This window comes from Truncatella angustata (assembly GCF_020726525.1).
Source record: "Truncatella angustata strain MPI-SDFR-AT-0073 chromosome Unknown BKA67scaffold_2, whole genome shotgun sequence".
Taxonomy (NCBI): domain Eukaryota; kingdom Fungi; phylum Ascomycota; class Sordariomycetes; order Amphisphaeriales; family Sporocadaceae; genus Truncatella; species Truncatella angustata.
Window position 1 is genome coordinate 3,481,093 of NW_025763382.1, and position 15,416 is coordinate 3,496,508.

Below are 15,416 nucleotides of genomic sequence, written 5' to 3' on the forward strand. Positions count from 1 at the left end.
CACTTTTTTTTTGAAAAGCCCCCAAAACAGATTTCGTGAGACCCACGTGTTGGTTGGCCGATGACTAAATTACTACATTACACCTAGAACTGCAGGTTCTGCGGCGCAGTATGGTGAGGCACTCGAGATAGCGGCTACCTGGAGTTCAATATACGCATACAGTTGATGACAGCCCACTTGGCGATGAGTCACCGGCAGGGACAAAAAAAGAGATCATTGTTGGTAAAAACAACTGCTTGCTCTGCCGCCTAACAAACTTTCGAGACACAATATTTTATGCAATTGTCCAAGCTTGCCTGCTATCTTCACTTTCAGTATAACTAGTCCATTCCATGTAATCTCATATTATGTCGGTTAGAGATAAGATTGAGCTATTCTGTATCGTCACACTTCTTTTCTTGTTCTTTTCTTTCTCTTAAACATTGGGTCGGAATCTTTCTGAAGCATAACGCGAGGAGGCAATAGGTTTATTCCTGATTGCCACCTTGGAACTACATACTCTAGAGCAAACTCCTAGTCGTCTTGCCATAATATGGGGTTGGTCGAGTTTTTATCTCCTGGAAGGCTCGTTGGCCAGCCATTATTGCCTGATTAAGCTCCAATGCTCACAACACAAACTGCTGTCGAAATCGTGAAAGATAGTCAATTGGATATTATAGGTATTAACTCGTCGTACTGTTCACTCAAATACGGTGCGTCAGTTGATAGTCGCTTTGATTTCCCTTTATGAATTACAGGCCTAGGTTGTCATTGAGAGCACAGGAAGGTGCACAGGTGTTACTCATATGCTTGCCTGGTTATTGCTAATCGACGGTGGAACCTGTACCAAAGAGTGACCAGATCACTCGCGATGATTCCTTTGCAATCTGGATTAAGATATGTTTTTCAAAGTTTGAAGTGATAATTTCGGGTTTGTTTGTTGTTAAATCCAGCCAACCTTGGCTTGGAGTCAATCAGTTGAAGAAGAGGCAAAAGCGAACTTTCCACAGCTGCGATCCGTACGAGCCTGCAAACCTCGGAAATCAATCGTGTGATTTGATGAAATTTGTGGTGAATGACTTGTTGGCTCTGGAGCAGAATTACAAAGGAGGTTTGTAGCAGTAACGTTTCACCTTTGAAGGAGGAAATATGTGAACTGGCGCGGATATCTAACATGGTCGCAACGCAAACAAAGACATACATGCGCAAAATAAGCATTGCACAGGAAACTTGCTCAGAGACTCACAAATTTCAACTAAACTAGTGACCTTCACGGTTCGACCATTTGTTTAATCATGGCCAGCAATATATACATCCAAGCGCCCACTCAGCGATTTGAAGCTGCAGGAGCGGGTCCGATTGGTTTCTTGCACACCGTGTCACAGTTTAGCAGCCTAACAGACCTGTCCCATTCAAGCAAACGATCAACACTCATACATCTTACCTAGACGCAGAGACAAAATACATGGTTCCGCAATATCTAGACAAGAAAAATCTAATACAACAAGCCTGTGATTCTCTGCGCCCGTGCAAGCTGCTATTACCCCACATATGGGCCCATGAGGGCATTGATATATCGCTGGCTCGCCTGTCCACTGGTTTATACACTCAGTAGTTACCGTATTGGTAACGTTCGGCAAAATCTCATTCCAAATAGTCAAGGAAAACGCGCCGTTATTAGCAACCAGAAGCTCCACGATGATAGTGTCTAGACCACTTTTGTATGGTGGATCCAAGATTATCCTATCCCCACCAAGGAACAAGATTTATGAATGTAATCATGATAGCGGAGCGGCTTCATGAAGTTGTGAGTCAAATCACGTGGCCTGTATCACATCAAAATGTATGGCTGCCTAATATTGCCAAAGACAAACCTAAAGAGGAGAGCCTTTTATTTCCGCATTTCTTGGATTTCGTGAGACAGACATTATGGAGGCCCTAACGAAACCCGAGATCTTCGCTTTGTCTCTTGGTGATGCCGTGTCACAACCCTTCTTGCAAGATGTCCACAGCCACCTAATGCATGAACTAGCCGCCAAGTCCAATCTTAGACAAGCCACAAATTCTCAGGAAGCCTTGGGTCTGTTGAACAGAATTACCAGCCAAAAGGAGTCTTGGTGACGGATCCAGGAAGTCTGGCGCCTTGGAACGACGCTGTATCTCAAAAATTGGCTGACTACGTCCGTATAGGAGGAATTCTTGTTCAAGGGGTGCATTCAGTGCACAAATACGACCTAACGACTTGGGGAAGTACTCGAAGGAGAAATTTGATCTCCCTTGGGAAGTCGGTTCTTACCATCGCACAACTTCGTTTTTGAATTAAGAAGCGGGCAATCGAAGAATGAGTGGACTTCCGTCCTCATATAGTCAGAAGGCGGTATTTCCGACTCATGTGGACCTCGATACAGCATTGTATGTTGCATCAAATCGTTCAGTTGTCGAATCACTCATTCATCTGCCCGGGTCGGGAATCGACCTGCTGGAAACTTCAGTTGCATTCACCAGGGTGAGAAATGGCTGGGTAGGATATGTTGGCGATGTGAACGGCGAAGATGGAACTAACGCAGTCGTTTAGGAGATGTTTGTTTTAATTGCATAGGCGTCAGTCACCCGTAGACTGCTGTCAGAGGAGCGGAACGCCGTATATGGATGGATTGATCGCTAAGTAGCATGGGAACCGTTGCTGTAAACTGCAAACACATTTCTTCTGCCCAAATTCTTAATGCATCGTGTATTGCCATCATAGCCGAGAGTCATGGGACATTGCGATGGACCGCTAAAGTTGCTTGGCTCCTTCGACCAGGTTTGCTGGGCGATCTTCCTTGATCCAAAATCAGGTAGCATATGTGTGGCAACAAATTTATACCCTAAGATTATTATCGTTCTATAGACGGTGGGCCCACTGTTTTGAATGTCACAATACGGGCTGTCTCTCCCGCAGAGCAAGTCACTGGCTTTTCCACAGTGCTGGTGTGTGATAAGCCGAACATGCGCCCAACCGCCCATGCCATCTAATGCTTTGGGTCTCCAAAATAACGAGCTATATTCGTCACATTTTCCACCCCAACTTTCCACTGAAATGCAGACAGTAAAACAATAGGTTACACATCAGGATTCCACTAGTAGAGCCCGGCCTGTCGATTGTGGCTATTTACTAGCTTCAAAATGTAGTTTGAGTCTCATGCTTCAGAATCAATGATAATGGGAAAGATGTGGAAGATGGGCCGAAGAAGAGGAAATTAAGTTCTTAGTTCTATGGTGTGCATTGGTCAAATATCGAGCCACCGATCTTTCTTTACTTGGCGGTTCTCTCATTGAGTATTATTGCTTCCATCGTCGTCGAACACGAGCTCATCTTTTACATCCTCGGTCAACCAAGCGCCGATGTCAGACCGAGTGCACCTCTCACAAAGTCTGTCCTGGAGTCGAGTAAGCGATCGTAGTATATCCTCTGAGGCGACCTGGTTAGAATTTGGGGGGTTGGCCTTTACGCTGTCTGAGAAGGGTCTTTCGGATACTACGCAGCTTTAGGACCATTGTACCGACAGCAAAGACAGAGATAGCTCATGTACGTCGTATATTATACTTGTGAATGCAGCAAAGCTAATTGAAATCCTGTCTCGAGACGAAAAATAATCAAATACTGTTGGCAAACAACCGGTGCGCAAGTCCACTTCTAGAGTAAGAGCCTTGCCGGGATATTTTTAGAAGGACCAGAGAGGGGAATTCTTGCACACGTGCAGGCTGATGCCCAAATATAACTGCCACACAGCACCCTAAAAGGCCCAGCCCGCTGGCGTGGATCTAACATACTACCACAATATCACGACCAGGTATTTATGATCTCTTGTGCAGTTGAAAGATTGACCATGAAGCTGAAAGTTTGCCACGTCCAGCATTTTCAAATAGGGATGACTAATTAAACCCAAGCGATCCACGCATGGTCTACCACCACAATAACAACAGTGAAACGGCGTTGCTGGTTAGTAATGACCTTCTACTGTTAAGGTGCCAGACTTTGTGATCATGAATTCGTTGATTGCAACATCCTTACCGCTCTCCTTTCCCATGCCACTGTCCTTTATTCCTCCAAACGGTGTTTCAGCAGCAGAACAGTTGCCAGTGTTCTATGCCATGTTAGATGGGTACGAATAGTCATCCAGAGTAGGATTTAGGACCTACCAAGCCTATCATGCCCGCCTCTAGGTTCTCGAAGAGTCTCCATAGTCGATCTACATCCTTCGTAAATACGTAGCTTGCCAGCCCCATACTTGTGTTGTTTGCACGTCGGACAACTTCTTTTTCGGTCTCAAACGCATACACACCAAGTATTGGTGCAAAGTTTTCTTCACAGCTCATGAACATATCATCGGCCATGTTTGTTAAAATGGTTGGAGCCATGAAATACCCTGCTGGATATCCTTCAACCTTGTGTCGCTGACCTGTGCCAAAAGCGAGTTTTGCGCCGGAAGCCACGGCATCCTGGACTAGCTCTTCTGCATGATCCAATCCCCTTGATGTTGTGACAGGACCCATTGTTGTACTTTCGGTCATGCCATGACCAATTTTCAGAGTTTTGGTTTTCTCCACCAGCCTTCGAATGAACTCATCGTGGATGCTATCTTGCACGTATACCCTGTTCGCTGTAACACAAGCCTGTCCTGCGTGCCTCCACTTGAGACCCATAAGTTGATCAATGGTATGGTCGAGATTTGCATCGTCGAACACGACGAAAGGGCAGTTTCCGCCGAGCTCCAATGTTGCTTTCTTGAGATTTCTTGCACACAGCCCCGAGATGATTTTCCCCACCCGCGTTGAGCCGGTGAACGTAACTTTCTTGACGGCGGGATGAAGGCATAATGCCTCTACTAAGTCGGGTGTATTGTTGAGACTAGTAGGTATGACATTGAGTACCCCAGGTGGAAAGCCAGCTCTCACTGCAAGACATGCGAGCGCCGTGGCGGTGAAAGGCGTTTCTGGCGAAGGTTTGACAATCATTGTACAGCCGGCAGCTAGAGCAGCACTGGCTTTTCTGAGCATCAATGCTCTGCGTACAAAAGCAATCCAGTTAGCATATTTATTCAGAATGAAGCAAAATTATTCTTATGGTTGCATCTTTATCACCGCCGGTAATCTCGACGAGACAGGTCAACAACTAGCAACTTCTCAAATGACAAAGGAGATTTGTGGACGTCACTTGAATTTTACACGCACATTGGGAAGTTCCAGGGAACCAAGCCAGCAACAACACCAATTGGCTGCTTGATCACCAATGATCGCCTACCATGAATGGCTGCTGTCGTCGTAGTCCCTGTGATGCGATCGGCTTCTCCCATAAACCACCATACAAAACTTAAGGCGTAGTCGATTTCACCATCAGCTTCGGCGAGGGGCTTCCCAGTCTCGTGAACCAATATCTTAGCCAAATCATCCCGTACCGCATCAATGAGCTGATGCCACTTCAACAGGAGCTGTGATCGCCGTCGTGGAGTAAATTTGGAGTAGCTGTCGAATGCCACATGGGCCGAATGGACTGCAGACTCGACATCGTCCGTGGCAGCATCGGCACATTCCGCCCACATTGTGCCAGAGCCCGGATCAATCACAGGAAACCTCTCGCCCCGCCTTGCTGGGACCCATTTGCCATGAACATAACAGTCATATTGTAAAAGGCTCTCGTCGTTGAGCTTGAAAGGTAGTGTGGATTTGTTGTCACCCATTGCGTTCGGGGTTTGAGTAGGATTGGGCGTCTTGACAGAAAATTGACTCTATGCAGACGTTGTTCGTCCCAGGCATTCAATAAACGGTACTACTATCGCCAGAATTGAGATGTGGAAAGCTCTCTTGAAGAACGGATTGCTATGTAATGGTATCCCGATGTCATGCAGCATTCTTTCTCCACATCGGCATTACGTCGTAGTTTTGGCTTTGACTTTGTGCAACCTACCGTGGTGAATGCGGAGGAAAGTGCGGGGATCACACTGTTCTGGTCACCCTCTCTTTGCCGAAAGTTCTCTAAGTAAATCTGTCAGCAAGAACCATTCATACAAAAATAAAACGGATTGTATGAGGACGGAATCATCAAAAGCCAAAAACATACAACACCGGGGATTCCCCAGTGGTCACCCACCTGAGTACTAATCCAGCGCTTCCCAGTTTATCTAGGGCAGAGCGGACGGGATGCCGAGTTTTCTAGGAGCTATGGTCGTATGTGTCTGAGATTGGTCGTTGATGTCTAAATAAAGCAATCCCCATAATGCAACCCCTGGTGCAGGATTTCCATTTCTCATTTACGTCTTGAAAGCTGCCTTGAGAGGCGGACTTCATGATAGACTGCTGAATCTTGTCATCTATTGGCGTTGATATTTACCTACAAAAATTCGAATCGATAAGTTTGAAAGTAAAGATGGACATTGTGTGTTTGATTTAAATTGCTCGCCACAGTTACTCTGGGCTTCACTAACCTATGGAGAAGATCTTGGACGCAATAGAATAAAGAATATTGTAAAACAACTGTATATGGACGGTGAGCCGAACATGGATTGATTCGGTCGCTTGTGACCACTTATACACATCTTCCGCCATCTACTTCAATATTGACACCTGTAATGAAAGACGCCTCGTCACTAGCTAGATAACATGACGCATTGGCAACATCTTCGGGTGTAGAGCCTCTGCCAAGCGGAACAACAGACACGAAAGCCTTGCGGTTTTCCTCAGTATCTGGTTTCCCTAGAAAGAGGTGTGTCCTGAAGTATATCAGCCGTTGGTACATCGTACATTATGAACATTTATTCAGAGCACTCACATGCCCGTCGAGCCCACTACAGGTGAGATAGAGTTGAATCTGATGCTGTGGGGGCCATACTCGACTGCCATAGTCTGATATGTCGTCAGTTAGTTCTTCAACAAAGGTCCAATGAGGATTGCATACCTTTGTGGCATTGATAACTGCTGCCTTGCTAGCGTTATACCATGTCAGACGGGGCCGTGGTCGTACACCAGCAGTTGAAGCAATTTGGATGAAGCAACCAGGTCTCTTCGTTGAGAGAAAGTATGGCAGGATGACGTTGGTCGAAATATAGATGGATTTGACATTGACGTTCATGACAAGGTCGAAGTCTTCCTCAGTGACATCTTCGGTAGCTTTGTTGGCGTATGTTGCTCCGGCATTATTTACAACAATGTCAAGTTGCCCGAAAATATCACGAGTACGATGCAGCAATCTGTCCCAATGATCTTTCCTTGTGACATCGGCCACCTCAAAATGACAGTCTAGTTCATCAGCAACCTTCTGGCCTGACTCCGCTGACAAGTCGGCAATTATGACTTTTGCGCCTTCTTGAACGAACTTGGTTGCTATTCCCCAACCGAAGCCAGAAGCCCCACCGGTGATGATGGCGACTTTACCTTCGAGTCGAGGTTTCGGCGACATGGTGTAGTCAAATTAACAAAATGATAGGAGTGTGCTACTGGTCAATCCAAGTTGTGAAGACTCTTCTGTCGCTTTCTGAGTTTTAAGGACATTTGAAGCCTTTGAGACATGCAGCGGATATCCGACCCAGAGGTGCCGCAGTTTGGCGTAGTAGTGCGGGGAGCATATTGACTCTGGGGTAGCTGTGAATTGTAATTACCTTTCTGTACCACCCAACGCTAATCTTTGCCATGGTCGCAATACATATGCTATGTACTCTTGATGGTTTCAAGGTTACAAACTCGCTGTCCAACCTAGGGATTTTCATGAGGAGCGCATCTGGATCTGTCCAGTCAATTGCAAATGAGGCGCCCAGTCGTGAACAAAGTGAACCACTCTTGATCAATAGACTTCAAACACCTGAGCGGGATGGGTAGTGGGTAATATGTAACTCTTTGCAAGGTTTTCCGGTCAGAAGAGCTACAGATCAAAGTGTCATCCGCCATGTTTCAGTATTTCAAACGACACATCGGTACGATGCCATCGTGGCGCACTTGGGCACAACGTTACGCAACAACCATGCATGCTTGAGGATGGAACGCCCCGAGGTGAAGAGTATCCACTGCCCCCTCCCCTCTCAGTTAAACATTCTCCAGTTGCCTCAATTGATAAATGCAAGACTAAATAGGAAGGGGGCGAGGGGTATTGAAGAATTATTAAAGAGATTGCCATCTCTTTCAAATGTATTTAGTAGTTAATTAATGGTTCCTGAGATTGAGTATTCGATTATATTGTCGAATTATAAATCCCAGAACCATATAGTGGATTTTGAATTGTGCATTCTTCAGACTGGGGGATCTTGACGGCCCAGCGGTGGACATGGTCACAAACAGCTTCCTTCTTGGGAAAGATTTGCCCCTGCTTCTTCTCAGGCAACGGACAAAAAACCGTAAGTTCTCCACCTCCTGATATTCTATGGCTCATGCAGACAGGCTTGTTGATTGTTTAAAGTCGACACGGCCACAACTTCCCGAGGGGTATAGGACAGAACAAGATATATGCAAAGTATATGCAATGCCACTTCATGCCTCAATAACGTAGTGGATGAAAGATTACATGCTGAGGGGTTACTTACTGCATAAGAGCAGGCGCCCAACTTAATATTGACTACTGAATGACCGTTGTTGGATTGAGGCCGTTGAGTCGCTTTGTTCGGTATGCACACCACACATATCAGTCTCAAGATTTTCATGATCTCATAACGGAGATTTATCAGGGTGCGATAACGCATTATACGCAAGAATCACAGCTTTAATACTGCGCTCTTTTTGCAGACCTCTACTCTTGAGTACTCGATGACAGCATGGATCCAAGCATAATAGAGGTCGCCCTAATCGGTGCAGGGCTTGGAATCACCTCTCATTTAGGTTACTTTATTCGAGGCGAGTTCGTGGAATCGGCTCCGCGCCTGTTAATTGTTGCGCTTGCCACTCCGCCAGCATCAGTGGCACTGCTCACGGCGTATACTCATTTATCACTAGCGGGAGCTATCAAGATTACAACCATTGGATATGGCGCCTACTCAGCTGCTTTAGTTACCTCGATGGTTATGTACCGATTGTTCTTCCATCCTCTTCGCCACTTTCATGGGCCGAAGTTTGCGACAATCACTCAGATGTACCACGCATATCAGATCTCTCAGGGCAATAACTACGTGTATCTGGCTCGAATGCATGCAGCATACGGTGGCTTTGTCCGTATTGGTCCCAATACTTTGTCTGTTGCAGAACCTGACTGGGTAGATCTGGTACATAATAGGCACACCCTTTTCAAGAAAGCAGACTGTAAGTCTTTAGGCTCACCAAACCATCAACGCGCCGTCTTCTATGGACTAAAATTGATTATGGTTAGGGTATGATCTGGGGAAGCCTCGAATAAGTTTGCAGCAGATACGGGACCCAGTACTCCACGATAAACGACGGCGTCATGGCTGGGACAAGGCATTTACAGCGACTTCCTTGCGAGCATATGATTCCCGAATTGTAAAATACGCTGATATCCTAGTCCTTCAACTTCGGAAGACTGGGCTACGCACTGTCAATGTAACTGAATGGTTTAACTCGTTCGCATTTGATGTTATGGGTAAGTGCTATTGCCTAAACGAAAATGCATTACAAGCTGATACTGAGCAACAGGTGAATTGACCTTTGGTCGAGCCTTCAAGGCACTTGAAACCGGCAAATCTCATCCAGTGATTGATGCAATTCATGTAGCCAACACAAACGGAAGTAATCTACATTCACTACCCTGGTTATGTAAGTTTGCGAATCCTTCCAAGCAAGTATTCGTATAAGCTCGAGATTTGGTGTAGAAAGGACGTATTGATTGGTTTTTAGTTGTAATCATGCTTCAACTTCTCCCAAAGAGCTTGAGTGGCTTCGGCCCCGTGCTAGCATATGGCGACAAGTAGTAAGAAATTTTGAGTTTATTCCTACCACTTCTAGCATGTCTAGAGAGCACGTATCGCCTCACATAGACAGCTAGACTCCTTTTGCTTCTTTTGCGATACTACTGAACACCCCCAAGACTATCTGGAAGTGGCAATGGCTGACCTCGAATGCTATAGTGTGAAGGAGCGCCAAACCTACGAGCCGGATGAGCCGGATATAATGTCCCGCATTCTTGGTGCAGGGCAATTTTTCCCTAATAAAAAGGAAGAAGAGGATATTTTAAAAAGTGATTCAAGGCTTTTGATCGTTGCTGGAAGTGATACCACCGCCACAGCGTTGACTTTTGCGTATTACCACTTAGCGAGGGACTCTTCTATCGTTGAGAAGTTGCGAAAGGAGTTGAGCCAACATCATATTACTGACCAAAAACAATGCAACGTTCAACAACTACAGGATCTGCCTTATATGAACGCAGTAATCAACGAAGTTCTTCGGCTACATCCTCCTGTGCCAAGCGGTTTCTTCCGTGAGACGCCTGCCGAAGGAGTCAACATAGGCGGCCACTTTCTGCCTGGCGGAGTTAAACTACTGACTCCCCCATACGTCATTCAGAGAAGTGCGCGCGCCATCTGAATTCTTAATTTCATGTTGATCTGGCTGATTAATGTATGCAGGTCCTAAAGCTTTTGTAAAGCCCAACGACTTTCTTCCGGAACGTTGGACCACTCGTCCGGAGCTTATCCTAAAGAAGGAGGCGTTTTTCCCCTTTCTGATTGGACGCTTCTCATGTATGACTATTGCACGATTCTGCGACAGTTCATGAAAGGTACTAAATTTCAATAGGTATTGGAAAGCAGCTTGCACTCAACGAACTTAGGCTAGTCCTTGCAAAGTTGATTTTGGAATTTGACATCACTTTCGCCGAGAACGAGGACGGACGGGCTTTGCTTGAGGAATCCATTGACGGCAATACAATGGTACTTGCTAAGTTGAACATTCATTTCCATAGCCGAAAGTAAGCAGTTGCTTTCATATTGATCACGGAAGCTTGAAGGATCGGCATAGAATGGCAGCATTCTCAAGAGCGTCAGATGAATTATGTGTTATGATATATCACGATTTTTGAAATGCCGTAACTGGAACATATATTAAATTTATTGAAGCATGTTTGAAGGATCAGAGGTCGCATTATGGCGCTCTTAGTGCATATTTTCTCTTTTCATCCCATGAATATATGCTTTCGCCGCATTTACTTCATCCATGTCAGCCTCTCCATGATTTCGCGGGACGTGGTTCAACCTACACTTTTTGTCCATATTGGACATTTCTCTTGGTATACAAGAGCCTTTAGCAGATCCATTGCTTTCGTTTGTTCTACAACAAGAACAAAAAGCAAATTCTCCATCGCAAATAAGTTCTAGCGCCGGGGTAGGGAGACGTGGCACCTCCGGCACTCTTGGTGGAATGGCAGTCCGCGAAACTGAATCGGATGCCATATTTCCACGACTTTCCGCTCGAGTCAATGGGTGTTTCCAATCTTGTGCCAGACCCAAAATCTGCACCCCTTCGCTGTGTCGGCTGTCAAAGAATGTGCAATCTTGAGGAAGTATCCGTGCTTGCGTCGAAGGCTGCATTACATTCACGACAGGCATTTGATTAGACGAAGTTTGTCGAAATGATTGGTAATGCCGTGATAGATCACTATTGACAAGTTTTCTCCCAGCCGTGTACGGCTTGGTTCGGCTGTGAGCCCGATCTGTACTGCACGTGGACCATCTAGAGTCGATGGTACTACGATCCTCCTCTATCCCGGTAAACAGGCTTGAATCTTGGAGTTTTCCATCGATATCGATATCTTTCACATTTGAGGGGCTCATCTGATGGTTAGAGACCCTGTCGTAATGACGATAAGGCCCTTCCATCTGCTGGTGTGACGTAGACAATAGACCATTTTCGACGAGCAAAGGGGCTGGATACGAGGAATACTCCAATGCTCTCTGATGCGTATTGTCTCTCTCGATGTAATCATCTATCATCAGATCTATTAGATGGTGATTCTCTTTGCAAGTTCTGATACCTACATGGAACAGCCTGCCTGAATAATGAATCTGAGGACTCAGAGGCTCGATGCATCGAATACCGATGAGCCATGATGAACAGTCAGTGTATTTGATAGTTATTTTGATGAATAAGGTTGTTGGAGATGGATCCTGAATCGGAGAAGGAAAGTTTAGAAAGAATGGGCGAGGGCAGGGGAAGGGTATTTATTGTGCCAGGCAACTGACATATCAGCCCCCTCCCGGCCAATCATGAGGGAGCTCCTCGGATAACCCCTGTACCACAGCCAACGTCCACCCATCCATCAATCCTAGCCATAAGCCTGGGCCTTGACCTCTATTTCTACCAGCCCAGTAGCATTGAACCTCTTGTACAACATAAAACATAATTATGATGGTATCGACTACAGCCACGTATGTGCGAAATCTATTGGTGTTTGAGGTCTACGTCCAAGCCAAGCAGCACTTAGAGCAATATGTCCGTGTATCATTTGAAAGCTATGAGGACATTTTGATGGGCACATGAGCAACATATCAGTGAGGACTCAGATTTGGTTCATGTTTCCTATTGCATTTTCTTCTTAGACGCGTTCTCAGCTACCCTCATCTTATGGCTCTAAGTAACCACTGATAATTGACGGTCAGCCACACTTGTTTAATACACATATCTGAACGTCGGTGCCTTGTCCCCCATGGTAGCAAGCTCCTTCTGACTGAGCTGATCTCCGCCTTCCCGCATGATGCGTGCGCGCTTCTTGTTAATCGCAGTATACAGCAAGACTTGTATGAATGCAGCGATAATCCCAAGGGATATGAAACCCAACTCTAAAGCATGCCCAAGAATGTATCGTGGCTTGTCGCGCGAACGATAAAAGTTCGAAGCCATAGCTCCTCCAAGATTGCCAACTCCGATTTGTATGGCCATTCCGGCTGCACGCTTATAACCGCCAGCCAGGTTATTGCTGAGCCATGCAATGTTTCCAGGGAAGGATGGGTATATAGCACATGTCGCGACGAAGACACCTCCGTATACAACCTTTGGGTTCGAAGAAGAAATGCACATAGCAAATCCGACAATCATCATAAAGAGGAATGTAATCACGAACGGGCTTCTTTTCCCAATGCGATCAGATAGATAAGCGAAGATCACTGCTAGAATGGCAGCCGTGATATACTTAGACAACTATCAGCATGAGTCCCGGATTACGGAATGATGGTGCGCTTACAATAGGCACTGTCAACAGTTGCGCAGTGCTTGAGGTATAACCCAGATTTGCGATGATAGTCGGGAGGAATAGACTGATACCATAGAGAGGACATACAATCTAAGACTTTGGTTAGCACAGCATCACTATTTTGGTGGTGCTCTGATATGATTTGCATCGACTCACCCCCCAGTAGACGAATATATTGGTCCAGATCTGCCAATCACGAAACGCCTGCCAAACATATCCCCACTGGAATTCTTCTGCTTCAGCAACAGACTTTCGACCTTCTTGTGTTGCTTGCTTGTCCTGTCCATACTTCAGACGCCATACAACAAAGGCTCTTTCTTCTTCCGTTAGAAACTTGGCGGTTTCGGGAAAGTCGTGTAAAACTAGGAATGCGAGCCCCGCAACTACAACTGTGACAATACCTTCTAGAATGAAGATCCATCGCCAGCCTTCCAAATTTCCCACACCATCCATGTGCGAGATACCGAAAGCTAGCAGGCCACTAAAAGCGCCAGCTACGGAGGCCGCAGAGAAGAACATAGCCTGTCTCAACTGAATCTCGTGTCGACAGTACCACATAGTAAGCTACCGAATCATGGATGTTAGTAGTGTCACATGTTGACGGCAAGTCGTACACAGAAAACTCTACGATGCTAGTCAGTACAGGTTGCAAATTAGAGAGCAACGACATGAGTCTTGCATACCACATAGTACTATATGGACCGTTTAGTGAGGGTTTCATAGTGATATTTAGGCAGAAGCACTCACGGCGCAGCCAGGATATAGACCAGCTTCGGCGACCCCAAGGAAGAACCGAGCAGCAAGTAAACCCCTGTAGCTCCGAACAATACCCATCAGCGTCATGACTGTTCCCCACGCCACCATGATCAAAGGCAGCCATCGACTGGGACGAAGCTTCTTCAAGAGAAGATTGCTCGGCACCTCGAAGAAAGCGTAGCTGAAGAAAAATACCGTAAGACACCAATTGTATTGGTCTGCCGTCATTCCTAGGTCTTCTTGGAGCCCTTCGATCTTGGCATTACCGATATTTCCACCTGGTAGAGCTTTCAGCTTCGGAAATGAATTGAAGAAACCGCAAAGACAGCTTACGATCTAAGAAGGACAGGAGATAAAGCAGAGCCAGCATTGGGATCAAGCGCAAATCCATCTGAAAAGGAGTTATCAGTTGATTATTCAAAAGTCGTCAGGCCACAGTGCTGACCTTGCGAAGAATTTTCTTCTCGTCCAGATGCGCAAAAGACTGCCTGGTGACTCCAGGTGCTTGCGCCATCGCATCAATCCGACCAATTTCATCATTTCGGCTGGAAGGTCTGCGCACCTGTTCCTGGTGAACAGTATCACTTTCGGCGACTTCCGCCTTCTCTAATGAGTTGTGTGAAGCCATTGTCAAAGGTCAATAATATAACAATCTCAATAGCACGTGGGTGGAAGTTGATGTAACCAAGGAGACAGGGAACAGGTGCGAGAATTTCTTGTTCAGCCTGTTCATGATTGCAAGTCTCTTTCTACTATTGCATAGAAATGACTGGGCCAAGACTACCTAGGCTAGCTGATGGGAAAGCTGGGCAAATAATACCAACGCGGGGAAGATGTGAACTCCATCTTTTCAACTCCACCCCCGGCTTTGACTAGCAAGCATCTACCATACAAATTATCAGCAATGCCGAGGCGGAAGCATTCCGACTCAAGCGAATAGCAAGGGTCCCTTGAGAACATATTCAAAGGACTTATGATTGCAACTGAGGTATAGTCTATATGACATCACAATCTTCATCATGAATTGAAGTGCGGGCAGAGCACACCTAGACGAATGTTTATGGACAGATACAGCCCTTGAACCAGAGCGGTGCTAAATGGTCTTGTATAAAATTCGGCTCGGAACAATATTCCCTTCCCTCAAAGTGCTCGGCATTTCTATCGGTAAAACGATTTACTGCAAAATGCTTAGTAGAGAGGTCTGCATGAGTCGCCGCAAACAATAAGAGGCTCTCATTCCAGCCACTAAGCAGCATGGACGGATCAGGCAGTTCTAAACACTCCGGAACACAGACAATTCGCGACCACACCGCATTCTCCGCACTATCCCCAGGACTAGAACTGCAGATCTGGGGATTTAGTGGATGGCGGCCACAGGCAGCGCCCTCCACTTATGACGGCATGGCCAGAATCTCCAAATGCACACAGTAGAGAGGCTGCAAGTTGTTTGAGACTACCAAACTCAGAAATCAGAACGTGATGTAACGAGTTCGACGCACTCAACTACTAATCTGCATGGTGCGAC

The 15,416-nt window shown here is 46.0% G+C and overlaps 6 protein-coding genes across 6 annotated transcripts; 2 read left to right on the forward strand and 4 right to left on the reverse strand.

The window, feature by feature from the left end:
* The first annotated feature begins 2,284 nt into the window (after nt 1-2,284).
* On the forward strand, nt 2,285-2,784 carry BKA67DRAFT_554651 (uncharacterized protein). Its single transcript, XM_046102011.1, has one exon. It carries the CDS (start codon nt 2,321-2,323, stop codon nt 2,552-2,554), a length of 234 nt encoding a protein of 77 aa, XP_045961471.1. The 5' UTR covers nt 2,285-2,320; the 3' UTR covers nt 2,555-2,784.
* Nucleotides 2,785-3,962: 1,178 nt separating this feature from the next.
* On the reverse strand, nt 3,963-6,393 carry BKA67DRAFT_590856 (aldehyde dehydrogenase domain-containing protein; the record flags this gene model as incomplete). Its single annotated transcript, XM_046104630.1, has 4 exons — nt 3,963-4,106; nt 4,162-5,026; nt 5,194-5,608; nt 6,354-6,393. 4 exons carry the CDS (start codon nt 6,391-6,393, stop codon nt 3,963-3,965), a joined length of 1,464 nt encoding a protein of 487 aa, XP_045961472.1.
* A 151-nt stretch (nt 6,394-6,544) lies between these two features.
* BKA67DRAFT_655515 (3-oxoacyl-reductase) lies at nt 6,545-7,414 on the reverse strand (the record flags this gene model as incomplete). The annotated part of the gene is made up of 3 exons (XM_046106770.1): nt 6,545-6,728; nt 6,788-6,861; nt 6,914-7,414. 3 exons carry the CDS (start codon nt 7,412-7,414, stop codon nt 6,545-6,547), a joined length of 759 nt encoding a protein of 252 aa, XP_045961473.1.
* A 1,342-nt stretch (nt 7,415-8,756) lies between these two features.
* On the forward strand, nt 8,757-10,862 carry BKA67DRAFT_655516 (cytochrome P450; the record flags this gene model as incomplete). Its single annotated transcript, XM_046106771.1, has 7 exons — nt 8,757-9,237; nt 9,305-9,535; nt 9,589-9,708; nt 9,790-9,862; nt 10,020-10,459; nt 10,518-10,631; nt 10,687-10,862. 7 exons carry the CDS (start codon nt 8,757-8,759, stop codon nt 10,860-10,862), a joined length of 1,635 nt encoding a protein of 544 aa, XP_045961474.1.
* A 79-nt stretch (nt 10,863-10,941) lies between these two features.
* BKA67DRAFT_183435 (uncharacterized protein) lies at nt 10,942-12,090 on the reverse strand. The gene is made up of 3 exons (XM_046095297.1): nt 11,925-12,090; nt 11,147-11,872; nt 10,942-11,095 (listed from the first exon to the last, which is right to left on the reverse strand). Exons 1-3 carry the CDS (start codon nt 11,992-11,994, stop codon nt 11,043-11,045), a joined length of 849 nt encoding a protein of 282 aa, XP_045961475.1. The 5' UTR covers nt 11,995-12,090; the 3' UTR covers nt 10,942-11,042.
* A 465-nt stretch (nt 12,091-12,555) lies between these two features.
* Nucleotides 12,556-14,519, reverse strand: BKA67DRAFT_655517 (major facilitator superfamily domain-containing protein; the record flags this gene model as incomplete). The annotated part of the gene is made up of 7 exons (XM_046106772.1): nt 12,556-13,074; nt 13,127-13,225; nt 13,292-13,699; nt 13,819-13,827; nt 13,883-14,169; nt 14,225-14,282; nt 14,337-14,519. 7 exons carry the CDS (start codon nt 14,517-14,519, stop codon nt 12,556-12,558), a joined length of 1,563 nt encoding a protein of 520 aa, XP_045961476.1.
* Between the last annotated feature and the right edge of the window lie 897 nt (nt 14,520-15,416).

Bases quoted from the DNA above. Each gene is read 5' to 3' on its own strand.
- BKA67DRAFT_183435 (XM_046095297.1), bottom strand. From the start codon at position 11,994: ATGGCTCATCGGTATTCGATGCATCGAGCCTCTGAGTCCTCAGATTCA. The intron at 11,873-11,924 runs GTAGGTATCAGA...ATCTGATGATAG, and splicing joins ATTCAGGCAGGCTGTTCCAT to ATGATTACATCGAGAGAGAC. The intron at 11,096-11,146 runs GTAGGTTGAACC...ACATGGATGAAG, and splicing joins GTCCAATATGGACAAAAAGT to TAAATGCGGCGAAAGCATAT.
- BKA67DRAFT_554651 (XM_046102011.1), top strand. From the start codon at position 2,321: ATGAGTGGACTTCCGTCCTCATATAGTCAGAAGGCGGTATTTCCGACT.